The following is a 27111-nucleotide window of genomic DNA, read 5'->3' as shown; positions in this document are numbered from 1 at the left end:
AAAGGAGAATTTCTTGTTCATGAAAGAATTATTTTTAGTTTACAACTCCACCTAAATCCAGTAAAAAACGCTTTAATACAAGGTATCATGTTTGTGTTCGCCTCGTTTCTTAACATATCTTTCATTGCTAAGAATAATAGAATGGTACCAACATTTTGATCCTTAGCAATGCTCTTTTCTGCACTCAGTATTCATTTAAATCAGTCCTAATTACATTTGTTCATTTGTTTGTTCATGTGTTGTTAGTACTGCAACAGCTTTAGTCTATTCAGTAAAATATACCGTCAATCCACTCCCATTCAGTTATCTTTCCTTAAAGATCAGTTGACGAATTGCCTCCTTCTGTAACTTCAGAGTAACACCTAATCCTGAGTTTTCTTTTCATATGAGCTTATTTAGAAATTTGCTAGCACCAGCAACACAATCAAATCTTCAGGAAGACATCTAGTTTTGCAGGCATCTAGCAGTCCAGCGTGCATGTGTAACCTGCATTTTTTCTTACTAGAAGGCAAATGAAGTCTGATGCTTTCAGCAACTTTAGGAAGCTTCCCAGATAATGGTACCGAAATAAAAAATATTCCCCACGTATGATCAGCACAAGTGACACTACGGAATTCCCTGTACCTCTGGTCTTGAAATCTTCTGCAAGCTCTCATGAAATGGTCACTTTCTGTACTGCAGTTGGGAGTGAACATCATTGCTTTTCTTCCCATGATTGAGGAGAAAGTCACCATATTGCTCCCACTTTCAATCAATTCCACTGATTCCTCATTCATATCACAATCAATTTTAAAGTGTTTGTTTCCAGAAACCTTGCATGGCTTAACCCAAGATCTCCCACAAATCTCATAATCTGTTACACTGCATTTACAGCATCATCTTTGAGCAATCTGTCATCAATTCTCTCTATAATAGAGCTACGCCTATGAAGCAGACATCAGTTAGCTATCTCATTTAGCATTTTCATTTAAAAATATACCTCTTTTTCCTGCTTGATTTGTTTTCTCTGTCACCAGCTTTATGACTGACTTCTTTGATTTATAATGCAGAACTTTCTGTTAGCATACTAGTCATGGCCTGATTTGTGTAGTATTCTTGCATTTTATAAATAGTTTGGTCAATAAATATCCAACCTTAAATCAGACTTTTAGATTGATATGCCACAACATGGTCTTTAGTTACTTCACCAGAATTGGGATTTTGACTCAAGTATAGAAGAAAAATAAAAGGCCAAGTTTTCAAAATAAAGCCCCTCAGTTCCTGATGTTTCACTTGCAGTTGTTTTCTAGATTAAAAATGACAACTATAATGATGTCTTAACTGTAAGTTTTTCCAGGTTAATTTTTGATCAATTACTGTTACAGTATAACAGGTACTGTATTAGTTTATACTTAGGTGAAAATGAAGATGGAGAAATGCAGCTCTTTATTATTAAAAACAAAAACAGGTCTTTTGTCAGAAACAGCCTGGCAGCAGCGAAGGTATATGGAAAAAAATGAAATCTTCTTAAGAAATAAATTGAGGAAAAACTTTGGAGAATCACCTTTCTAAACATGGCTTTTGAATCTTGTTTTATGTACCTTGCATGCATTTTTTCTAAGCATTTCTTAACATTAATTACTACATTAGGATATACTTTTATTGGCTACATAAATACTTTTTGTCAAACTAACTTAATCACTTAAATTTTTCATGTTTCTGCTACTGTTACATCTCAGATTTGTACTTCATTGCACACACAGAATAATTCTAACAAATACACCAAACATTTGAACTAAGCAAAATTATCATGCCTTTATTTTCCTTTGTAATGGCCACACACGGTCATTACAATCCTCCTGGTAACAGAGTAGCTACTATATATAAGTATACCTGCAATGTAAGGCACTTACACCCAGCAAACTTCTGAAACTTAATTTTTCCCTGACCGCCCTTCTGCAAAATTAAACCACCTCCACAGGGTCAACTGCAGGCAATGATGATGCCTCCTGGAGCTGCATTTACAATTTTTTATGATTTGAATCCCACTTCAAATCATGAGAGGGAATCTTTGATCCAATACAGGAGCTCCATGATTCTCTCCAATGCCTGGCAACTTGGTTAAGCCTTTAAGTTACTAAAAATTATTTTTATTCCATAACTGTGCCCCAACTTAGCTTCATTTTACTCCTATTGCATCTCTCAAGTATCAAGAGTATCTCAAGTATCTCTCAAGTACCATACATACACTTGCTATGTATCTGCCATGCTGATGAAGGGGAGTTGGAACTAGATGACCTTTAAGGTCCCTTCCAACCCAAACCATCCCGTGATTCTATAATTCTATTTCCTGCATTCTGTGATATACTGTGTTTAGAGTCACTACATGTCCATAAATTTGAGTGACAAGAAGTTGCAGAGGAAGAAAACTTTGACAGATTTTCATTTGTCATTTTATTAATTTTCATTCTGCTCCAACTGGGAGACAGGAAAATCCTCTATGAATTATTTTGAACTATTTTGTGCTAACTTTGCTCATTAAGTTGTTCTAAATATTGATAGGGCTGCCCAAAATCCTTATTGTGGAAACTTCTATCGCCCTCAGTAAGATTACACACAAATAGTTCTAACTGAGCCTTAGTTACTGTTAAGGTGTATAAATTATAAATTCCCCTAGAAATTCTTGGAGTGTTTGTAAGTTTGAGGCCTCATCAAAAGCAATATTTAAGAAAATGTGTTCTAATTTTTAAAATTTTTAAAAGTAATGATGGTTTTGACTAAAACATGGGCTAAGATGAAATGTCTGTTTTAGTTATAGACTTTATCATGTTAACTGTATATCATTAAGAACAGAGAAATGCATTTTTCCTAATGTAATCAAATTTAAAGACAAAATAAATGTGAGAGGCATGTAAGAGAAATACTTCCTAAATCTTGGGGTTTTAAGTATCTGCAATTGTTGTGATAGGTCTGGAGTTTGCAAGAGTTTTTGGCTAGGGGCGTCAGGTTGAACCAAAGCAAGTACAACTCTTGCCACCTCTGAGAGTGCCATCTTCTCTGAATGGATGGATCCAGAAGTCCCCTGCACTTGCTGGGAAGCTGTAAGCTTTTGTCAGACATACAGACAGGTTTTCCAACATGCTGCACATATGTACTAGGCAGATTAGCTAAAACAAGAATGTCTGAAAGAGTTTTACAGAGGGAATGTAAAGCTTGGAATAAACAGAGAACTGAAAATAATCTCAAAAAATTGAACTTGATCTGCCTTCTTTGAAGTTAAAGTGATTAGAATGGAGCAGACCGGGATTTATAGACTTCACAGGCTGTGGGAGGGACTTCAAAAGCACAGAGGTGATAGATGAACATGTTTTTTCAGCCTTGCAGTGACAAAAATGCAACATGGTTTCAGGGTTCTTATAACAACAGGAAGAAAAGGAAAACAAAAAGTTCTAATTTTAGTCTCTGCCAGTCATCCTTGTTGCAGTTTGATTGCCTTGTGCTTAGGACACTTACCTCAAATGCACCTTCAGCAGAGCACACGGCTGATTAAATACTGATAAATTCTCAGTAAATACACATGACACAGAGACAGGAACCACCAGGACCATTTTTAAACTTTAGCTTTGAAAATTGGTCAAACCCACTCTGTGTTTGATTTGAAATAGAATCTGAACTGGGATTTTCCATGACCAGTACTACATCATATGCCACTCCACCTTCTCTCCTAGAACACACATTTCTCAGAGAACCATCAACTTCTATCTCTCTGGTAGGACCATCCCACTGTGTACAAAATACTTAAATACTGGGAGCAATAAAATGCTGTTTATTTCTTGTTTGGGACAATCTGCTATGTAAAGGACAATCTGAGTTCTAGGGTTAAAATGTCATCAAAGCAGGAAAATGAACCCATCTCCAATTTAATCTCACTGCTGGGCAGAAGGGGAGAAAACATCATTGCCACTGGTGATTCTAGCCCCTTAAACCAAGAAAATATTTCCAGCTAAGCTATTCAACATTAATGAATCTGAGTTGATCACATTTGTATTTTAGGGAGTACTGCATCTACCATTTTCTGTCTACTGCTGCACATTTCACTGCTGATCTTACCTGGAAGATAAAGAAATACTGCAATTTACATTAAAAAATCAAACTGATTCTCAGGGGAACTGTTTTTTTCCAGCTTCTCTAAATGGTAGCATACTCTTTGCAATAAGAATATGGTAAGAAGTGGTTAACATACTTAATCAAATTGTGCACGTGAATTAAGTTACTCAACATGCGTAAGTTTCTGCAGAGCATGACCTGAGCATCTTAATGCCAGTGATCTCCATATGACAGTTCTGCCTAATACAAAAAGATCCAAGTTTGCAGACTTTTTGAATTAGTATTGTGTTTCTACATACTTATGACACATGCTCAAGCAACCTTAGCCTTGATCAACTCTGCATGCTCCTACAATCCAAGTAATAAAACACAGAACACTGCTTTCTGTTCTACACTGTTTTGAAGATTTTAAAACAGTTTATGGATAACAGACAAGTTGATACATAAACATTTACTCAAAAAATAAAAGATTTATTATGCATATGCATTAAGAGCTACATTTAAATTATATTTTACTTTCTTTGCTGGTTCCTAAAATTAAATTTTCAAGGAGATTCCAGGGGAATTCTTTCCCTAGAAGCAGGAGGGCATGCCCTTAATTATATGGGTTCTGCAGGAAAATAGACGGCACAATTGTAGATGTATTTTAGTCATCTGAGATGCAGAGTAGACCCCACAATCTCAGGCTATTTTCACACATACACATTCCCTACCTACATATGGCGAGATCACTCCCCCGCTTCAGCCTTCTAGCCCTTACTCACCTGTGGTAGCACATTCCTGCCTCTTTCAAGTACAGCCCATTCAGTTTACAAGCGGGAAAGCTACAATCACTGGTCTCCCTGCGGCCTAGCCCCGAGCAACGAAATGGAGAATAAAGCAGTGCAGAGATGGTGAGCTATGCAGGAATGGTCAAGAAAGAAGGCCAGGTACTTGCTGGATAGAGTTTGTATATATTTTGAGATATTTTGGGGTTTTTTACTACAAAGGTAAGGAACTTTGGAATTTTTTTTTTTTTCAGTTAACTCTATTTTACAAATATTTTCCCTTTTCAAAAGAACTTTTGTAATAGCTCTTTTTATAGTAAATACTTGTTCTGCCACCAGCCTATAGTTAAAAAAAAAGAGATGCTAATAATAATTAGCAAGATTATTTCTTGCCATTGCTGACTTTTGGGGTCAGCGTGGCCATATACAGCTCATCCTCACCCGGTCGGTGCCAACGTGGGCTGACTGAGGTCTCCCACGGGCCCCAGCCGCCCGGGGCCTACAGCCCCTTTAACACACACCCAGCAGCCCGAGCTCGGGGAATGGGAATACCCGGCCTGGTTGGAGGAGAGGGGAAGGGCGGGCACACGGGACCTGCTATGGGGTTTCGATTTGGGGGAGAGGGGCTATTTTTCTAATTTAACTCCAGGGGACATGCAGCGGTGGTGGCGTCATGCGGCAGCTCATCGCCTTTCGCGGTGCGGCAGCAGCACTGCCCCGGCCCTCCGCGTGACTGTGCTGCCGGGGAATTCGCTCCCCACCTGCTTGCGGCTGAGCAGGGAGCGAAGCCGAGCAGGGCACGGTACGGCGACAGCCCCTGCCCGGCAGCCGGGGGCCGGGCCGCTCCCGCCGGCCCTCAGGCAGCGGTGCCCGGCCCGCTGCAGGGTGGGGGTGAGCACGCGGGTGAGAATGGGCGCAGGCCGCCATCTTAACTGTGGGCATTCCTCAGCGCGCCCGGGGGCGCCATGTCTGCTGAGGGCGGCTGCCGCAGCCGCGCCGCCGGAGAAGGGGCTGCCCGGCCGCCCGCCGCCGCCGTGCGCGTCCCCCGCGGTAGGGCCCGCCAGGCGCTGTGCCCGGCTGCCGCGGGTTGCTGCGGGGACGGGCGCTGCAGGTGGGCTCCGAGGCCGCGCTCTCGTTCTCCGCGAGGGCGGGTGAGGCTGAGTGGGGGCGGCGGGAGGGCGGGCAGCGCGGCGGGGCGCGGTCCGCGGCGGAGGGGAGCCCCTGCTGAGTGCTTCCTCCGTGAGCCGCCTCTCCTGACCCTGGCGGAGGGGAGGGCGTAGCTGCCGATCGAAGTAACAACGTGAAAGGCTTGGCTTACGGGATCCTTGGTGGTAATCGAGACGTTTCTGACCCACCTCGGGCTGAAACGCCCAAGCGGTACGGGCTGTCTCCAGCTGGTGCGTTCCCGCTGCCACCCTGGCAAGCGGGCCCCGAGGGCAAGAGCCGCTCCTGAGGCTGCGGGAATGCGAGGGACCGGGCTGTCAGCAGTGCAGGACTGTGGAGACTGGCTAAAGGGCTCGCGTGTAGGATGAGGGGAAAGCTGTTGGATTTTGTTCTTCACAGCCTCCAAAAATAGCTGGCCCTGAGAAACTGTTTTCACGTGGAGAACTTCCTCTGTGAGGTGCCCTAGATTTCGGTGGGAGATGAGGCTGCTTCTCCTTTGCTTTTTCTGGAAGCAAAAACGTGTTTGCCATCACCAAAGATGTGTAGCAATAGTCCTCTTTGTTCACAGGAGGCTGTGAGCAGTAACAACAAACTGTTGACTGCCAGGTTTGAATGCCTTGTTCTGTGTCAAGTACAGAGTTTTGCAAGAGGTCAGAGGTTTGAAATTCAGGCAGTAAGGCTGGTTAAGCCGTTAGGTCAGGTCAGTCACTTGTTTTTATTGCTCGTTATATTACTGTACTCAACACAGTTACCCATCCAGTTAGCAGGATCAAGGGTTACTCAGGTGCTTATTTCAGTGTAACTTGTATCGCCAGACAGAGTTCATCCTAAATACTAACTTGGGCTGGAAGGGGCCTTCAGAGGCCACCTGGCCCAGTCTCCTGCTTAAAGCAGGGCTGACTTCAGAGTTGCAGTAAGTTGCCTGGGGCCTTCTCCAGTCCAGACTTGAATTAAGAACTCCTTCCCGTGAGTACTCAGCTTCCTGAAAGGTAAAGTGGTTGCAGTCAAACCGACTGTATCTGTTAACTAACTTACAGATCTCCCTCCATGTAGAAGGGAGCACGTGCCAAAGACTTATCTTTCCAAAACAGGCTGATTACAAGAAACCTGCGTGCACAGCTGAAAGCCTTGGGAGGAATTTGACAGGATGAAGCCTGTCATTGTGGTACATGGTGGAGCTGGCCGGATCTTCAAAGAACGGGAAGAGGGAAGTCGTACTGGTGTTGTCAGAGCTGCGCTGCGAGGTTATGGTATCCTGAAACAGGGAGGCAGTGCCTTAGATGCAGTTGAGGAGGCAGTACGATCAATGGAAGATGATCCTCATTTTAATGCAGGTAACTTTTCAAGAATTAAGTGGGTTTATAATCATCATGTATTTCAGGTGTTTTGCCCTGATGCTTCTGAAAATGCTGGCTTGCATTTTCTTTGAATTATGCACGTTGTAGTGGAGTAAATACTGGTGTCACAAAATAGTTTATTTCTCTTTATAATAAAATAGCATGATATGTGCCATAGTTTCTTGTGAGCGCACTTAGGCAGATGAATTACTCTTTTTCTTGTTTTTCAGTGGTTTACACCTGCCATTTCATTCTTGTGGTGCCATATTACTTTTCTGTAAATCTTCTGCTGTTACTGTGCTGTGTGTTCAGTTTTATGACATGGACTCCTTAATGGAGTATATATTAATGTTTATGTTTAAGGCACTTGAATATAGCTTGCAGCAATGATTAAGCCTTAATGCTGTACCTTTACCTATTGCCAGAGGAATACTGGTTTAGGTGTTTTTATCTTAATGCTTGGCATTCGTGCTTTTGTAAACAATATTACACAAGTAATGCAGTAATGGTATAAGAGTCATGAATTTATACAGTAAGGGTCCATAACTATTAACAATTAATGATAATTAATGTTAATATCAATAGTGGGATATTTTTCTCCCCTTTGTATGACATCAAATTTATTATTTTGATGATTTTCAGTGAAAACATTTCCCCACCCTCACCAAGGTATGTCAGGAATGAACATGGAAAGAAAGACCTGTGTTCAGTGTTTTAGATAATAGAGCTATTAGTTATGTGCACACTTAGTTTGCAGAGATTTCTCTTGTTCCTTCTCACCTTGTAGTTGAGAGTGGGGAAGAGCTTTTTTGCTTTGCATGAAAGTTGCAGTCTTTTGTTACTGACTTAGGTTGAACATCCTGATTTTTAGAGGAATAAAGCTGAACTCATGAAGCAGACTTAAGAGGTGTGGCGTGGGCTATTATATAATTAACATCAGGGTGGCATTCTCTCATTTTACTTCTACTTAACTGGACTTGAAGCCCTTGTTCAGGTTTGACAGTGCTGATCTAAATGGCAGGTAGTCTGGTAATCACTTACAGATACATCTAATTGTGTTAACACTCATTAGATACAGCTGCTCTTAGTAGCTGGCGAAAATGAGCTGAAAGTGATGTGAAGAGGGCCCTGATTGGAGTGGCTGTTTAAAACTCAGTGTGGTATTTATATTTGTAAAAGAAAAATCAGGTTAACTGTAATATTTTCTAGAAAAACAGAGACATTGCTAAGAGACAACAATAAAGGTTGGGAAGAATGGGCATAATGATGTTGTGCGCTTTTTTGAATTATAGGGTTTAGCCATGCTGTGTAGATGCATCTTGATGTAGGCTTGGTGGAGGGGCTCAGAAGCTATATTGTTGTCTGAAACTACCATTTTAGTGCAGCACAATGAAGTCATCAAGTTCTGCTTATGATGAGGAAGTGGCCTTGGTTATATTTCTTTCATGTGATCTCTTTGACTAGCAGTATTAACCAGCTTGGTGTGAATACTCCAGGTACAAGAACTGTCATTATAGTAATCTTTGCACGTTCTTCCATCCAGCTTTGCAGCACAGAGGACAGATCTCAGCACCCCTCCCATGATTTGGCTAATGTCAGACACATTGGTTATTTGTGTCCCCATAGTTCTCCTGTCTTCTGTTGTGTCTCTGTTTTTTTCCCTGCCCTTTGCTTCACAGTTAAGCCAGACCTTTTTTTTTTTTTTTTTTTTTTTTTTTTTTTTTTTCAGTGCTGCTGCCAATGGATACCATGGCAGTTAGTCCCTACCTTCCTGCTGGAAGGCAGATGAAAAGGCAGTCTGTAACCACAGAAGGAAGGATTCATCCAACCTCAGACAACCTGACGTTTAGTATCTAGCCTTGCCATGGTGTTCAGACTTTTACAGTGGTCAGTGGGATGAGAAAGAGTACAGCTCTCTTAGGCAAGTGGGATGAATTGCTCTTAGAGGACATCTGTCTCTCTTCACTAACTGTAAAAGGAGGCTTTTATAGGAAGCTGCCTTTGACTAGAGGAACTGTCCACAACTGTTTTCTGCTCAGGAAATTTTAGGAAATCCTAAAATGTATCCCATGAGAGGTGTCCAGTAGATACAGGATATTATTAATGCAGTGATGAAGAGGGCTGATAGAGCTTCCCCTGGAACCATGGTTCTGGTCAGTGATACCTGAGAAGGGGGTACACTAGTTCTGGAATTTTGTGATCATGGTTAGAGAGTCTACCTTGTCAAGGGAAGCTAAAAGAGTATGGCAGAGTTTATCTAAGAAAACAAAAAAAAGTCTTACTCCTTGCACCAGCATAAAGGAGAAACTGGAAGAATGATGTTAACACGGGTTAACAAGGCAGTTACCTGTAAGCTCTTTACAGATCAGTGTAGTCTAGAAATTAACATGTGAATGATGCAGGACTGAACTCTGGAATAGTTTATGCAGTGGGAGAGGGGCAAGAAATAACTTTTTGGGGGTGAATTTGTGTGTGACGGGGAGTTTTAGAGATTACAGGAGAGGGAGGATTACAGGATTTTGTTGCCTTCAGTAACAGGGGATTTAACTTCATATATTCAGGTCTGAAGTATATTGGTATAGAGGTCTTATGTCAACAGTTGTTAACAGTGGTTTCTGACCTGCTTTTAATGTTGGTTTAACAGAAATAAAAAAACTGTTTTAGCTCTGTACAATGTTCAAGTCGTTCCACCTGAACTACTATGTAAGTTTGTCATGTTCTGTTTTTTTTTTTTTTTACCTTTTTAGGTTTAGTCTTCATCCTTATTAGCAAGGCTTGTACACTTGATGACTTCAAGTTGATTATTCCCCTATGATACCAAATGAGACAACGCCAATAGGCTTTTTTAAAAAATGCCAGTAACTATCTCTAATTTTCAATTGGGTTAGTGGTAGCACCAATAATTATAGAAGAAAATAACTACCTGGTGTTTCATTACTTTAATTTTTTAAAAATTCCTTCACCTACTGTTTTTATCGGTAATGAAGAACTTGTTTTTTCAAGCTTTTGTTACAATAGTGAGCAGATGCTTAGTCTGCTCCACCAGTTTCAGCAGTTTCTTGGAATGCTGTGTGATGTTAATCTGTTGATAGGATTGAACACTATACTGTTTTGTTGGGTTATGTTGTATCTTCCTTTGGAAGAACTGTAAAGGTAAAATAGTTTTATGTGCACTTGAAGTGCTCTGGGGGATAAAGAATTCTGCTCATGATTATTTGTCGTTTTAACTTTCATACCTAGTATGTCATTGTGGATGGGATTGGAAATGTGTTTTTCACCTTTTAAAAATAAACTCAATTTTAAAGTAGATGTTGTACCCTGTGAGGCTTCTGGTAATGGTTGGATTTTGTGGTTAAATTCACCAGTGTTTCTGCTGTTTTGTTTGTATTCAGGAGACTTTCAATAACTCAAACTGGGAAGGAGAAAGTTTGCTTGATGAGATCTAATAATTGAATCGCGTGATGGTTAGCTCTTAATGACTTCTTTCCCCTTCCTCCTTGATTTTTGATTTTTGATTTTTTTTTTTTTTTTTTTTTTTTTTTTAGGCTGTGGATCTGTTCTAAATGAAAAAGGTGAAGTAGAAATGGATGCTATTATTATGGATGGAAAAAATTTAGACTCCGGAGCAGTATCTGCAGTTAAGTGTATAGCAAACCCAATAAAACTTGCTCGACTTGTCATGGAAAAGGTATGCTCAGTATGTACTTGAGTATAGAACATTTTTTCCCTTCATCCAGTATATTGATACACCTCAATAACGATGTTTGTGTAATGTTTTAAAGCAGGAAAGAAGGGAGAAGTGGATGGTAGTGTTTGGCAACTGTGGTCATGATCATAAAGCACTCTTGTTTTAAGTCTTTTTTGAGAGGTATTTTTTAAAAATAGCATTCTAAGGAAGCATAAGTTCTACCATGCAATTGGAAGCTGAAGGAGCAATTGACCTGTACAAGTTGATTTCCTGTAGCTCCACAGCTGGTGTTCAAGATTTTGGGGGGTTTTTTTGTTCACTTGTTTTTTAAAGAGCTTTTATGCTGTCACTGAGTCTTCTGTTTGATCTTGCAAGATTAAAGATGGATAATATACTGTTGCCTTTGCAATGACATGGAACTGAATTAAATGACCCAATAACGTTATTTGGCCATGTAACGCAGTCTTACGTTGTGTGTTGTGACCTAATGAGATGCTAGCCTTAGTGCGAGGTTGTGGTCTTCCAGCAGTGGAAGGTAACATTAGCATTATGTGATGGTGACAGATTTTTCCAAGAGAATCAAACTTGCCAGGACAGCAAAATGGTTATTACTTGACCTTCTATGTAAAATCGATCGTATGTTCCTCCACAAAGAAGTTCCTCTAATATCTGCCACAGCAAACTTCTTTTGTTTTTCAGAAATGATGCAACTGGTATGGTTCAGGATGGAGTAAATAATTTGTGATACGTGTATCAATTTTACCATTACTAGACTGTGACAGTCATCAAAAAGTTTGTACTGACTTTGGAGTTTGCATTTTTCATCCTGCTAGTACAGCTGCCCCATAGTTGAAAAGGGTTCATATTTGCAAAACCACTTATTAACAAAGTGAATTTATGTTTCTTTAACTTTTCAAAATTACTTTTGAGGAAACAAAATCTCTTTGGCTCTCTATAAAGATGATTGAAATGTAATTTGTCCTCAGTAGCCTCCAAAGAAGACAGGAATTAGTTTTGAGCTTAATTGGAGTTATAGTTCTGCTTTTAAAATAAGAACTCTTCATGAAAGTCTTCAGTGTATATCTCCTAGCAAACAATGTTAAAACATGACAAATAAGCTTTTTGTTCCTTCAGGTAGGTTTTATTCTGTCATTTGTCTAGAACAAATGAATAACTATAGCTGGTAGACAGCTTCACAAGACCAAATTTTTCAAAATCTGAGAATGTAGGTGGAGGGTTGGGGGAGAGATGTCTTATAGCATGTTGGGGGAGAATGTTGTATTTTATTTATTTCCATAGATAACTTCTTTTTAATGTTCAATTTTTTTTTTTTTTGTCGTTGTTGCCTATGACAAAATCCTACTTAAGTCAACAAGAATGAAGTCAAAACAACACTTGGTTTTCGAGAACATAACTTTCCAAAGTGGTTTTTTTTTTAAAAAACCCCAAACAAAACCCCCTCTTCTTTGTCTTGTCTGTTACAAGATCTTTTTCATCTGTTACAATGTTTTATCAGTCTGTGGTGCTTCTGGTGCTCAAAACTATTGAGGCTAACTTTGAAAGGAAATTGTAAAATCCAATCGTACAGACCAAGTATAATGGTGTAGTCCTAAAATCACAAACTTTTGTGGTAAAATGTATTACTCTTTGCTCAGATGCAAAAAAAATTCTGTGTAGATGACAAAGTTGAAATGTAAATCTTGGCCTGAATTGTTTGATATATCTTGAGGTGAGTTTCTACTGTTTCTCCATCAGGTATTGTAAATGGGAATAACAGCTTGTGTTCCTCTTCTGTTCATCTTGGACAGGAATTTTGGGACACCAACCCAGGCTGTGTCTCAGTACATTTCAGAATGTATTTTGTTTTGGTTTACTCTGCATAATTAAAAAAATTTTTAATTCAGTGACCCATGGGTAATAAGAATGTAGTTTTCCTGGGCTCCTAAGCATGTTAGGATGCTTATTTCCCAGTGGTTTTGAGATGCCTCACTGCCTTAAGGAATTTTGAAATATACAGCTCCCAAAACCAAGCAAACAAACCAAAAATATGCTCCCCAACTGCTTGTAACTCTGTATTTCCAGTACTGTTATGGAACAATATGGGCTCCATCTGGTGGCCAGAGTAGCTCGTCTAGACTGTTGCTGTGCACATTTGTCCTGTGTGCTGTCACATTCTTACTGGGCTTAAACTTGGCCAGATTCATGAAGAAAGGGCACCAGAATAATTGCCATTCATGATTTACTATGCTATTGAACGCGATAGCCTCTAGAGATAGAAGGCTTTTAATGCATTAACTAATTAAACAAATCCTTGAGAAAGCAGTTAAATTCCTGTTGAATTCCTGTTTGTAGTGAACAAAAATAGACTAATACATTGAAATGGTGCACTTTGTTCAAATGGGGCATGTACATCCCCCTCAGCTCCAGCACTTCATTAGATGGGTGTCTCACGAATATTAGAGCACTGATTCATTGGTATACATTAACTATGTTTATGTTTTCCCCTACTGTATCATTCAGCCCTTCACATTATGCAAAATAAAATTTAGCTAAGGATATAGACTTCTCAAGGCAAAGGTGCGACTTCTTGCTGTGCTTTGTGCACTGCCAGGATTGTTAAACAAAGCACAGTGAATGGTCTGAAGTTTAGGCCAGCTTCAGAAATTTGGGGGATTTTCTCTTCCTAGTTTCCCATGAAATTAACTAAACTTGCCAACATTTGTTGTTTGTTAATAAGATTTCTGGAACTTTTTTTTTTTTTTTTTTTGGATTACTTTGCATAAATGTGTCTCAGAAAAATTAGTCACTTAAAGTTAGCAAACATATTCATGAAACTGTAGAAGAAGAATGAGACGGAAAAATATGCTTTTGGGTTGTTTGGCAATGTTCTACCAGCTCTTTTGATCGACAAGTTATATTGAAGAGAAAACCAAATAAAATTCTCCTTAAGATACCTTCTTTTCAGTGAAGACTACAAAAAAACCCCAAACAAACAAACCCAAACCAAAAAACCAACCCAAACAAACAAAAAACCTCTTATCGTAGAAGCTTATTTTAATATATGCAAGTATTTGTTGTGTGTGCAGCTCAGGAAGGTGGGTGTGTTATCAGAATCTGCATATGGGAGGGAACCCTTTGCAAAAGTTTAAGAAATAACTTCAATTTTTAAGAATAAAACTGATTTGTTTAAAAAAAAAGTATTTAAATGATGATATAAAGTCTTCTTCTGATACAGATAAATCAAAATAAAAGTTCAATGTATTTCCTAAAAAATCCCAAACAAACACCCCCACCCCCTCAAAAACCAAAACCAAACCCATCCCAAAAACCAAACCCAATTTGAATTATTGGATCGTGTGCTTTTGGTGGCTTGGTGGCAGAGGGGGGCAGTATTGCACAAAGAAGTTGGCTTTCAAGTTGAAGAACGCTAGCTTTGTTAGCAATGGGTAGGTCTTCTATTGTCTGGTAATCACTCAGCATGTGAGCCTGTTCTCTAATCTTTGACATATACAGAGGACTTCTTCCTTGTAACCTTTGTTATTGTTTCCTAAAGCAATACTTTCAGGAATTGAGGATTTAATTTGTCATTAAAAAGGCATTTAAATTTTAAAAAATGTTTGAAGTGAGGGCCACAACATCAGGAATGTTTCTAAAGTGTGGTCACATTTCCCACTTCTGTAATGGTTTGAAGGGGTTAGTGCAGCGGCTCTAATAGGCTTAAGCAGAGATCAGTGTCTGCAGTTTAGGGAGAGGTTCAGCTGGAATCCTTTAAAACAATGCAGTGCTATGTGTTGGTCATGGTAGTGATTGCTTGTTGTTGCTTTAGAAATCAACAGAAGTTGCTGGTCTGCAGCATCATAAAAGTCTGAAGTTTTGAAACTGTGAATGTCCTGTGGAATGCAGCATGACACAGAAATACCCAACCTCTGGTGTCCTTGCTTCAGGCTGAGAGCTGAGTATGTGCCACTTCAGGGCCCTGCAAGGCTCTGCAGGTCTGCTGCCTCCAGCATCACCTGGTTCTGTTTTCTGGACCTCAGCTGTACCCGTATGCTGTGCTGCTGCATGGACATAAAAGCTTGCTTGAAGTTAGGTGCTGTGTTCTGAAATGACTCCATACTGTATAATCAGACTACTGCTCCTCCAAAAACTTCCTGGGCTCTGATGAGCAATTAACAGCTGTGTAGTGGTCTAAGAACTCTATGCCTGGTTTTGGACCCAGATTTTAGAGGAAAAAAACCCATATTTTAGAATTCCTACTAAGGTATAAGGATTAATGAAACAAATTTATCTGGCAAATTTCTCTAAAATATGAATTAACCAAGCTGTACAGACTTTGAAGCATGGATTTAATTAAAATCTGGTTTAAGTGCTGTACTAAATAAAGGACTCAAAGTAGAGCTCCAAATGTTGTTAGAATTCTGAGAACAAATATTTTTTTCGTCAAACCTATAGATCAATATTATGTTCTTAAATTTAAAATTCTGGGTCTTTAAGTGTAGCAGCTAGTTGAACGAAATACTTAAAATGGTTCAGCTGATGTTAAGAAACATTTTAGTGTATGATATTTGCATTTTTTGGTTGTTTTATGAGGTGTAATACAGTCAAAGAGAACAGGAATTTGTTTACTGTTCTTTCCTTCTGAGTAAAATCCTTCTAGATCTCTTAGTGAACTGGACAAAACCGGTAGTGATTTGGTGATTGACTAGAAACAGTATGAAGAAGTTGCTCACAAATTAGCAAAAGAGCAAATTTACCAATTTTTCTTCTCCTGTTATAATAAGTATTAAATATGTAAATGCAGTTGTTTTCTACTACTGGTGAAGGTTTCGTAGATTCATAGAATACCAGGTTGGAAAGGACCTCAAGAATCATCTGGTCCAACCTTTTTTAGCAAAAGCTTGTGTTTTGGAGAGCTGAAAATTTTTTCAGCTAGTGAAAGAGAGGGATATAGGCATAGAAATCTAGAAAGTCTAAAAATAAAATCTGAAATTTTCTTTGTGAGGATACTTCTAAAAATAGTGATTATACAAAACTACTGAGTACGAGGCAAAACAAGACTTGTCAATGAATCTCTTGTCTGTCTTCTGCAGACGAAGCACGTGCTGCTGACTGACCGTGGTGCACACCTGTTTGCTCAGGCCATGGGTATTCCTGAGACTCCAGGGGAGAAACTCATAACCGAGAGATCCCGGGAGAGATGGAAGAACAATCTTGAGCCAGATTCCAACCCTCAAGAATTTCAGAAGTAGGGTTTTTGTAAAATATTTTTTCTTTTTTAATTCAGGTAATTTAATTTGTGCTATCAGTTCAGACAAAAAAAAAAACCAAACAAAAACCAAACCACAAAGGTTGTGTCTCAGCCACAGACTTGAGAATACTTCAGTTCTGGGTGTTGCGTGGTTTGATACAGTCTTCACAGTATGCCCTTAGTGAAGGTAATAAAAAAATCAAGCTTCTGATTTTTCAAAATCAAGTAAGTGACTAGAACAAATTTGGGCAAATTTGATGCTTAAGAAGATTGTCAGTTGCTTTGATATAGCATAGGTTTTGTGGCATTAATGGAGGGCAAAGTTAGAACTTGTTACTGCTCTTAAAATCACCAGTTATAGAAGTACATAGAGCAGCTTTAACAAACAGCAGGCATCACTTTGTAGAGTTCTGTTCTGTGGAGAACTGTTATCTCCAGTCCACATTTTAAAAGAAGCCCATGAAAAAAAGTAAAATTACTAAGGCAGATCTTGGTTAAGGAGATGATTGGATTTGTTCTTACACTGGATTAGGTAGTTAAATAAAATCAGATTTTGACCAGTAACTCCTTCTGAGTGCTGATTGTGACTGTTGGTTATTGTAGATAGGAATGAAAAAAAGAAGTTCTGTGTAGTGGTAAGTGTGAAAAGAGATGCTGCTGAACGGTGTTGCACAACAGCAAAACAAAAGTCACTTGAAAAATAAGGAAGTCTCATACAAAGTAGAGAGGATGGTGGGGTGGACATGAAAGGAAGGAAAATCCTCAGGTGTCAAAAAGGTTTTTTATGCCTGTGAGGCATAAATACTAAATTGCTTTGAGCTTCCACTTGTACATCAGTGGTTGTGGCATAGGAAAACATTGTATTTATTACATTACCTAAATGCTGTATTACATGTTGTTCATCTGTTCTGTGAAATAGTAGTAATGAGAGAAGCAGAGCTGAAAAATTTGTAGGTCAGAAGAAGGTTCTTCTGTGGGCATGTTAATTAAAGTCCATGAGGCTATAAACTACAAGCTATATGTTACTTTCAGTAAATTGCTAGAAGGAAAAATAAATTAATGAGGCAAGTGTATATATTGTCTTGTAAACAAAGTGAAGTTGTTCCTTGACCATAAGGTCTCAGCTGTAGTTCATTTTGTATCCAGTAGAGGCTTTCTTTTGATCCATGGTCTATCCAAGAACTGTGTGGTATTATAATTCATTATGAAGAATTTTGAGGATGTCATAGCCTCTACTGCCAATTGGTCTCCTGAATATGTAAGTTGGAATGGCATGGCATCTGAATCTCCATTCTTTATAACTGCTTAATTTTTATTTTTTTTTCTTATAACAGTGTTAGGCATCTTCAATTTCAGCATTGTCTTGTTCTGGAGTCTCTGATAATAGAAGGCTTGTGTATTTCTGAAGGGCTCCAAACTTTTTCTTGTCTTGGCCACACGTTCTTTTTCTGACAACTAGTGCCCAAAATGTCAGCACAAATTCACAAAGTTGAAAACAGGTCTTTTTTAATGAAAGCTCATTTGTTTCTGTATCACATGTGGAATGTTCTTTTTCCCTGTTATGTCCACAGTGATTATGCAGAAACTTGCCTGAGGCGAGCAGACAGAAGGTGAAGTAGCATTAGTCAGAGGCAACATAATACCAGATCATACTGGGAATTTGAAGGCTGGCGTGCTTTACTTCCAGTCCTCTGGTCCTAGCAATGTTGGAAACCTTGGGGGTTCACAGCATTCCAAGGAAAGTTTGGTGTCTCCAGAAGAGAGATGGCTCTCTTCTGCCAGTTAGAAGCCTGCATTCATTTGTGCTAAAAGCTTATGATTCCATTGTACGTACAACATGGCATCTTGTACACCTTTTGCTAAGAGTAATGTGTGGTTTGTTTTCAGTCTCTCACTCCAAAGAATCTGACCATACCTTTGTCAAGAATTGCTGGAGATTACCTCAGAACCCCACCGAAAGAGAGTTGAGTCTAGCCATAAGGTAGCAGACAGGCTACTAGCCCCTCTGTATCACAGTGCAAGAGTAACTTGAGGAGGTATTAATTAACAAGGACCCTGACAGCAGTCAACGGAAAACGCTACTACTGATGAAGGCTTAAGAGATGAACTAGCAGATGTCTTATTAATTGAATGGAGATAGAATGAGTACATGTAACTTCATGGGTACTGAATAATGGGATTTAAACAAAAGGGAATGAACAGATCTAAGTGATCTGTTCTGTATCACAGTATATGCAGTACATAAGAATAATTATTGATTGAATAAAATCATTACTACCAATAGCATCCTCTGGTATACTGCAGGTATTTTGAGGTTGAGGTTCTTGCTACTGTCACTAACAATAGAGGGATGATTATAATATGATGTCTCTACTTAGTTTTGCCTGCCTTGGTAATGTTTCTGAGTCAACTAGCTATGAGACAGATTGTTTATATCTTCTTTGCCTTTGTTCTGAAGATGAACAAAGAAAACATGTGACACTGAAGCAATAAAAAATTTTAAAGGGACAGTAAGAAGTAAAAGTGTGGTTGTCTATTTGCTCCACTGCAGAAAAGGTATGTTGGACACATTCACTTTGATATTTACTGTCGCTTTGAGCTCTTGTACCAAAACAGATAGCTGCTGCGTATGTGATCTGTGTACTTTCATTATTCTCACAGTTGCTTATGGTAAATACATACCTAGGAAAATGTCCATCTGGACATACCTTCCTTAATCTCTCAGGAGTATCTAACTTTAGTTGGTTGAAGGGTGCCACATGAGTGTGCAATTTATTAATATTCTTTTCAGCAAATCATTTGTAACAGATGGATGGGTGGGAAGCCCATCTGCACCATCATATCAGTTTGAGATGAGGTCTGTCTCCACGTAAATGTTAGAGCAGTTTGTAAGGTCTGTGATTCATCAGTCAACTTTGAATTGCTGTGAATGAAGTGCAGGGACTGACAGTATGGTATTTTATATAAGCAGGAGGGAACAGGAAGTTGGTTATCTGAGAAATTGACTGAGGGTTTCACGGTACACAAAGACTTTGACTTAATTAGCTCAGATTTTGTGGGACTACAGAGAGACCCTCACCAGTGCCCAGGCAACTTCCATTGTTATTCCTGTTGCAGTCACCTGTTGGGCAGTGAATCCCTGAAGGCTTGTTACAAGTTCTTTTCTTGTATGGAGGGATTTAGACTTTTTTTTGGTACACCTCTCCTGGCCGTATACTGTTTTATGTTCCTACATGAATTGCCAAAATTGGTATATGTGGACACTCAGACTGTTGCTTCTCAGTAATGTCTTGCTTCTCAGAGCAGCAACTGTAACAGTAAGTTACAATAGCCTTTTTTTCTCTTAGATGAATACTCATGTTTATTTTAAGCAGCCTATTATATATGACTTTTCTGTGCTGAAGAAATAAAGCAGTACTTGAGACTTCTATTTTTTCTTCAGTTCATGAAGATTTTTAAGCTGATGTGTGGTTTCAACAGATGCTACTGGCCAAGTGATTAAACCTCAAGATTGCATAGCTACAGAGTACAAAGTTGAAATATGCATTAATAATGCGTTATGAACAATACTAGTTGAAAGGCATAATTTTTTTTTTTTTGTGGCACTCGAACACTTAGAGGAATAAGGAAGAGGAAAGAGGAGGAACAGGAAGGAAATATTCAGTGCATGCATAACATTACTGTCCTTTTCTGTATTCACCCGTTTAAGTGCATTGTCATTAATTCTAGTCAACCTCCTGTTGAGACGGTGGAGACAATTCTTGTATCTTTGAGTTGCTGTTTAGGGGATAGTTGTGTGTCAGGTATGTCACAGCCAAAAAACTACTTCAGAATTATGATGGCTAGAAATATTTCTGCCCTGTGTTCTTTTGTTTTGTGGGATTTTTTTCTTCCCCAAGTCAAAGCTTCCATGATATGGAAGTAAACAGGTCATGGGGGGAGATAAAAAAAAAAAAAAGTCATGTTTTTCTACTCTAAAGCTGTGAGAATTGTTGTCTGTTGCTTTTTATTTTTGTAATGAGAAGCATGGAGAAAAATAGCTTTATGATGAGCAGTGATGTTTTTTTTGTAGTAATCTTTTTTTAAAGCTACCTGGAAAATAAATGCAACATGCTTTGGCAGGTATGCTTTAATTCAAGCTCATTTTGTGAACTGTTTTTCTTGGCAGAGACCTTGGAACAGTCGGTGCTGTTGCTATAGACAGTGAAGGAAATGTAGCTTGTGCAACATCCACTGGAGGACTCTCTAATAAACTGACTGGCCGTGTTGGTGACACAGCATGCATAGGTACGGGGTGTGGGGTCTTGCCTCTTATTTTTGAAGGTGTCTCATTTAAAGAAAGTAAACAAACAAACAAAAAAGTATTACACATTCTCCTTTTCATTACTGAAATGAAACATGAATTCTGGTACACCTGAAATGGAGGTCTAACATTCAAATGTGCCAAAGTTCAAGCTCCTTAACACAACAGAGAGATTACAGGTAAGGATTGATAGAACAGGTGTAGTGCTGTGATTATTATCATCATCCCACACCTTCCTGTCTGGAGAATGGGGATGGAAGATTCTTTTTTTCTGTCCTTTCCTGAATGCTAACTTTTTTTCTGTGTTGCCATTCTGTTCATTCCAATAAAGCTCTCCTTTTGTACATCTATGCTTACAGCTATGTCAGAAAATGTAGCCTGTTCCATATGTAGGTGCTGTTGTCTTGATACTTAAGGAAGAAAGTGTAATTGTAATTACTGTTCATTATATCAGTGAGCGAAAGCTGTAAAATGACTGGCGACTTTGAGTAAATTCCTGTTCTTAGAGAGCCCTGATAAGACTGCCTCAGAGCCTAATAGATGCGGTGTGGAATAAAGGAAATATTTTAAGAGATCTCTTATCTAAGTATGAAGAGACACTTGAAATCCTTTTCCCAGACCTCTTCCTCTCATGGGACAGACTCATTTGATTGCTTCAGGGTTCTACCATACAGTTGGGATTTGGAAAATAATTATTTTTAGTAAAACATGTTCCAAACTCAAATAGCACTGCTGTTGGCAGTACACAATTATTTTAAAACTAATACGAACCTTTTCTCACACCCTAAATTGCTAATATTTTGGTACCCTCTGTATTTTGACTGATTTTCAGCTTCATTTCTCACTGCAGCCTTCTGACTGCAAATGTCCTTCTCTTATGTAGGTTATGTTTAGGTCTCCTATAGTATGGGACGTAGGTCTGTGAAGGGCAAGTGAAACTGGGCACTGCTGAGCATATCACTTGCAAACTGTTGCTCTTACTCTGGGCTTGGATACGGAAATGCTAGCTGTCCTTTTAAATATTAGAGCCTTTTGAAAAGGGGCTTTGACAGATTGATTATGGCAGTGTTTTTCCATGTGTAAATTGGGGTCCATTGAAAGGGTCTGATTTGATCAAGAAAGTACAGAAGGGAAGAAACTTTCATTGCTTTTCTATGCCTCCTTCCCCTCCGCTAGTACCTTGTTTTTAATGCTGTGATACATTCTTCCCCAGCTCCTGGGAAATATTTTTCTTAGGAGATGTGCTAGAAACATGGGTGTTGAGCAAGCAGAAGCTTGGTGGAGAACAGGGTGTGGAATGTGCCAACAAAACAAGGATGGGAAGAAATAAAAAGGGGAGGGGGATGGGAAGTTCAACAGAAGAAACACTCTGCTTGTGGTGAAGACTGGAAAGATTCTTCAGGGGTGCTTCATGATGTGCTTCACTAGAGCCCAGGCTCTTCACACCTCTTATCTGCTTTTGCTCTTGCAGATAACTTCCCCTCAAACTTTGGTCAATTTACCAATGTCTTCACAAGATCTTCTTTCGTATCTTCTCAATTGGTAATGTTGTGTGACCTGGCGTTCTTCATCCCATTGCTGTCTTGCTGATTCTCAATGTACTGTCTCCTGCTGTTCTGGAAAATATTTTTGCCCATTCCTGTGAAATGTTGGCCTATTTCTGCTTCTTGTACCACAAGCAGATCACTAGTCTTCTAGCTCTCTCAACGTGGTGACTGACTTCATCCAACTGTTGTTGATCTCTTCCATATATTTTACTGTATTTTGTAAATTGTTTTTAGAGTATTGCCTTTTTCCCCCCACCCCCCACCCTCTGGAAAGGAAGTGGAGGTTATGCTGATAACCATTCTGGTGCCACTTCAACCACAGGACATGGAGAGAGCATTATGAAGGTGGTCTTAGCCCGACTGATCCTCTACCACATGGAGCAAGGTATATGCCAAACTTCTGTAAGCTGGAATAATAAGGATAGGAAATGTTGCTTAATGACAGGTTTCAGTTTATGTACTGTCATCCTAGAACAGCAGTCAGAAGAGCTGCTACTGGGGGTATGTGGATGGGTCACTTCTTTTTAAAAACAAAACAAAGTACTGAAGTATTAATAAAGCTAAAATAGCCTTAAGTAGACAGAAATATCTGTGCTGCTTGATGTTTAATCATGCTTTAGATCAATATACATTGAAAGACGTTATTGTCTACTTTGTTCAACTGAAGTTCTCTTTAATAAATTTTCCCAATCTGAAACTAAAATTCTATGAACAAAGACATAGAAATGAAGTAAAAGCAAGATATATTTAAGGAAGCAGTAGGGGAGAACTAGAGATAGATAATCAGAGTCATAATGAGAAAGCATGGTATATCACTTGTCCAATAAACTGTAAAGGTCTTTATTTTAACAACTCTGATTATAGCAACAAAAATACTTTTAAGATATTTTAACTATGATTTACATTTTCATTTTGTTTTGGAAAATACACTAAACTGACTGGGTGGGTATGTGGTAAACAGCTGACAGTATATCTTATGTGACTGTAATATAATCTGACTGTGGGATGACCCTTTGGAGCTTTACCTTCATGAGTTAGTCTGTCATCTAAACCCTTGATTATATTACAGCCTGTAAACATAGCCAGACAACATACTTGTATTGCATGCAGTTGAAGAACCATTAATATAGATACCACCATTATTTTTAGAAAGCGGTAGCTTTTGGGCAGTACAGTGTAACTTGTTTTGAGATCAACTGAACTGGAAATAGTTGGAAAACTTTCAATTTACATTTTTCATTGGAGAAGCAGCAAGTAGAGAGACAAGTAACAGCTGAGAATATTTTTGTTACACTTTATAGAGCTGTTTGCATGTAACGGATGTATTTCTCTGTAAATCTCTTGGCTAATGTCATTGTTTCAGCATAAAATAAACCTACAGATTATTTCCCAAAGATCTAACACATTATGATCTCCCCTTACTCTCTGTATTATGTCCCATGCAATTTGTGAATGGCCTTCTAAGCTCTTTTTAGTTTAAACTGCAAACCAGTTTGTTCTCTGTCTTGAAGTTAACTGCATTGCAAAACCTATGCATTGATAACAGTTATCTGGCTTGTGATAAATCAGTATGAAAGGCAAATGAGGCTGAAATGGAAAAGATTTTTTAAAAAAAAGAAAAATGAACCCACATGTGTGCCCGTTTAATGGGTTTGCACTTGTTCACCCTGCCCGTGCTTGCTCTATCTTCATTCATCCTGTCCAGAACTGTAATTCATCTGCCAGGAAAATACGTCAGCAATAGACTTTTTTTCCCCCTATGTTTCCATGAAGGTGCTAAAAACAAACCCTCAAGTTATTATAACTTTCTGAGTCCTTGAACAGTCAATTGAAGTTGCTCTTTCATAATTCTGTTCAGCTATTCAGTAATTCATATAGTAAATATCTTTTGGACCAATGCTGAGAAATTTACCTTTGTATTTCAGGAGTGAATTACTTTGCCAGTCTTAACAGCTGTTAGAATCTCTGTCTTATGGTGGCAGCTGTTGTCTTGATGAAAAATCAAACAGTGAAATACTGACCCTTTGAAGTTAGTGCCACTGACTTGAATAGTCACAGTGTCACCCGTAACGTCAGAGAAAGGAGCTTTATCCTGTCAGTCACCAGTGCTGTGAATAATTCTGACTCTCTTGGTTTTGTTTGGTTTTAACTCAAAATTTGCAGGGAAGGCATGAAGGTCAGTTTTTGTTCTGCAACCTTAGCTGCATAACATTACTGGTGGTATATATCTTGGAACAATTAGGCTGACCCAACTGCATTCCTGAATATATATTCAAACTTGTAGTGAACAAATATTCTGTGGCTATTACAGGCCTGTGTGTATGATGTACAAATTAACGTTATTTAGAAAATACTCCTGTTAGTATGAATTAAGTGTAATGAAATGATAAATTTGCTTTGCTGGTCCTTTCTCTGATGTCTAGTACGTTGAGTCTTCATCTTGCCTGATACTTTCAGAAGTTTCAGGAAGAGTAATGCTGATGTCTGCTTTTAATAAATTATGACAATGGGAAGTATGTGCTTTGAGCTCTGTTGCAGCCCATGGACTTGGAACGTAGGTGATGACTGAAATTTTTTATTGTTTTGATGTGTGGTGAGGTTTTTTTTTTTTGAAATTGTAAGTGCTTCAGACCTAGCTTGTGACAAACCTTTGATGGAAAGCTTGCAGGCTGGCATTTTTCCCTTCAAATTGTGGCATAAGAAATGTTGTGTCTTGAACATAGAGTTGATGAGTTAGTCTATATCAAATACTGAAAATGAATTACAATCTGAAGCTATTTAAATCCTGTCTCTGTAGTAGCACCATACCATTAGCAGCTATTAGCAACTGTCCAGAGCAGTTTCTTTGCCACATTAGAAATTTCTTGCCAATTTAATTGAGGGAGGAATTAGATTTGGCTGGGTCCACAGGGAGAGGTGAAACTTGAAGGGAATTTTAAGACTTATTTCAAGACAGATACCATGAAGTTGTCTTGTTCTTCTTTTCAGGAATGTCACCAGAGATGGCTGCTGACACTGCATTAGACTACATGAAGACACGAGTTGGGGGCTTGGGGGGTGTCATTGTTGTTAACAATTCAGGCGAGTGGGCAGCAAGGTTCTCCACCAAGCAGATGTCCTGGGCTACTGTAAAGGATAACCAGCTGCATTATGGGATTTATGCTGGGGAAAGGCATACAAAATCTGTTGATGAAGCACTTGCATCTGAAAGTGAGGGATTCTGAGAATGAAGAAACATCGACAGAGGAAGAACGAAGATCAAATTTTGCTGGAGGACAGTGATAGTTGATTTAGCTTTCTGAAAGAGATCTGTACTTTTAGTTCATGGGCATTAACTCTAAATGAGTCAAAAAAATCTGGACATAGTTCTTCAGTGGTCATGGATATATGTATAGTGTTTATTAATATCTTTGGGAAGTTGGGACATCCTCCTTTTCTAGATAAGAAGGAGAATCGTCAGTAGGCTTCTTGGTTAGCAAGCCTTAATTCTCCATTAAAGGGAGCCTCTGAGTTTCAGTGTTAGAGGAACTCCTTTCCATGCCCATTCTCAGAGGTTGCTGCCAGGGTGATCTGAGAGATTAATACCCATTAATTAAAAACTGAATTTTTAAAATTGCATTGCTCCCCAGAGTCTTTTTGAGCAGTCATCCCATGATAACAAAGTGCTAACTGTCAGTGAAATACCACCAAACAATAGTGAAGAGTTAAGACTGCATTATTGTCACAGGTTTGAGGTAACTGTCGGGGGAAATAATGAAGTAAAGAAATTAGCTTTTCTCCAGAGACGGGAAATGTGATGCTTGCTAAGGAGTCCTATTTTATTCTATTCTCTGGCATCAGACCTACAATGAAAAAACAGCCCCCACAACAAAGTAGGCTACAATATTTCAAAGTATATGTGGATAGTTAACAGGAAAGATAGTTCTGTATCTGGGATGGTAATAAAGAAGGTCATGATTTCAATAAATAAGACCAGCAATCATTACTACTCAAATATGAAGGTGATAGGCACCTTTTAAGTCTAGACATGAGACAGATGATGATTAACTGGAAAAATAATTATCTAAAATCCAAGTGATAAAAGCAATATGTTCTATAATAAGTTTCTTGTGTGAAGTCTGAAATGTTTTATGGAGAGGCTTTCCTTTTAAAAAAGAATTGATGTTCTGCATTACCTCTAACACAATATCTTCATTAAGAATTAGTATTTTTAAAAGAAAGAGCAAAATTTCTTTTTCCTGTTTTCTGACTTCTCTACCTGATTTTTTTGGTGTGTGTTAAAACTGTGTAATAATTTTATAGATTTTAGCTGGTGACTAGGTTTTCTTTGCAGACAGATTTGTACATTATAATTGCATGTCACCATAATGTGGAATGTTCACTTTACGAGATAACCCAAATAAACACAGCAAAAATCTTAAATCATAATTTGAAGCTACTCATGCCTGTGTTCCAACTACAATAAACCATGTTATTTAATTGGCTCATACAGAATGGTAATGTTGCCAAGGCTGTCTAACCAGCTGTCTACTTTGATCCATGGTTATTAGATGTTGCAGGTGACTGGACATGGACAGTGATGGTTCCTGGAGTAGATTGGCTCATGTAAAACATAACCATGGAGTACTTGTGTACTTTGTTCCACAGATGATCATGTAGAAAAGGTACTATCTGTTCATGAAACAGTAACAGTATTTAAGATGTGCTCATCTGTAGAGAGAAGTTGTCACCTTCCAAGTAAAAACTAATTCATTTGCCCTTCTGGGCATGAGATAGCAATCTTACAGGGCCGGACTGTTGTCTGGTAAAAAAAACCAATATTGTCTTAGCTTCAGTTCCAGAGTATCAAGACAATCAGAGTTTTGTGGTCAAGGATCTGCTTTGTTTACCTCACCTGTACCCTAGTGCAAGATCAAATTCAAGACAAGCAATAGAAAATACAGCCTCCACGAGTTCTGCCAGATTTTGCTT

General features: G+C 38.8%; 1 protein-coding gene across 9 annotated transcripts; it reads left to right on the top strand.

Annotated features, from left to right (window-relative positions):
• The first annotated feature begins 5560 nt into the window (after positions 1 to 5560).
• On the top strand, positions 5561 to 26568 carry ASRGL1 (asparaginase and isoaspartyl peptidase 1). Of its 9 annotated transcripts, XM_074895863.1 has the most exons (8): positions 5816 to 5964; positions 7109 to 7351; positions 10900 to 11042; positions 16133 to 16287; positions 20459 to 20577; positions 22065 to 22135; positions 22463 to 22525; positions 25129 to 25248. In XM_074895863.1, exons 2-7 carry the CDS (start codon positions 7165 to 7167, stop codon positions 22481 to 22483), a joined length of 696 nt encoding a protein of 231 aa, XP_074751964.1. In that variant the 5' UTR covers positions 5816 to 5964; positions 7109 to 7164; the 3' UTR covers positions 22484 to 22525; positions 25129 to 25248. The 9 variants fall into 9 exon arrangements, with proteins under 9 accessions (XP_074751959.1, XP_074751961.1, XP_074751964.1 ...); XM_074895858.1 differs by lacking the exons at positions 5816 to 5964; positions 22065 to 22135 and adding an exon at positions 5561 to 5655 and having other exon boundaries at positions 22415 to 22525; positions 25129 to 26568; XM_074895860.1 differs by lacking the exons at positions 5816 to 5964; positions 22065 to 22135 and adding an exon at positions 5704 to 5756 and having other exon boundaries at positions 22415 to 22525; positions 25129 to 26568.
• The last annotated feature ends 543 nt before the right edge of the window (positions 26569 to 27111 follow it).

The sequence above is a fragment of the Athene noctua genome, chromosome 1, assembly GCF_965140245.1.
Source record: "Athene noctua chromosome 1, bAthNoc1.hap1.1, whole genome shotgun sequence".
Taxonomy (NCBI): domain Eukaryota; kingdom Metazoa; phylum Chordata; class Aves; order Strigiformes; family Strigidae; genus Athene; species Athene noctua.
The sequence above is the reverse complement of the archived record's forward strand: the minus strand, read 5'-3'. Positions and strand labels throughout refer to the sequence as shown.

Coding starts and splice junctions, on each gene's coding strand:
- ASRGL1 (XM_074895858.1), top strand. CDS start 7,165: ATGAAGCCTGTCATTGTGGTACATGGTGGAGCTGGCCGGATCTTCAAA. Junction 7,352..10,899: donor TGATCCTCATTTTAATGCAG/GTAACTTTTCAA, acceptor TTTTTTTTTTAG/GCTGTGGATCTGTTCTAAAT. Junction 11,043..16,132: donor CTCGACTTGTCATGGAAAAG/GTATGCTCAGTA, acceptor TGTCTTCTGCAG/ACGAAGCACGTGCTGCTGAC.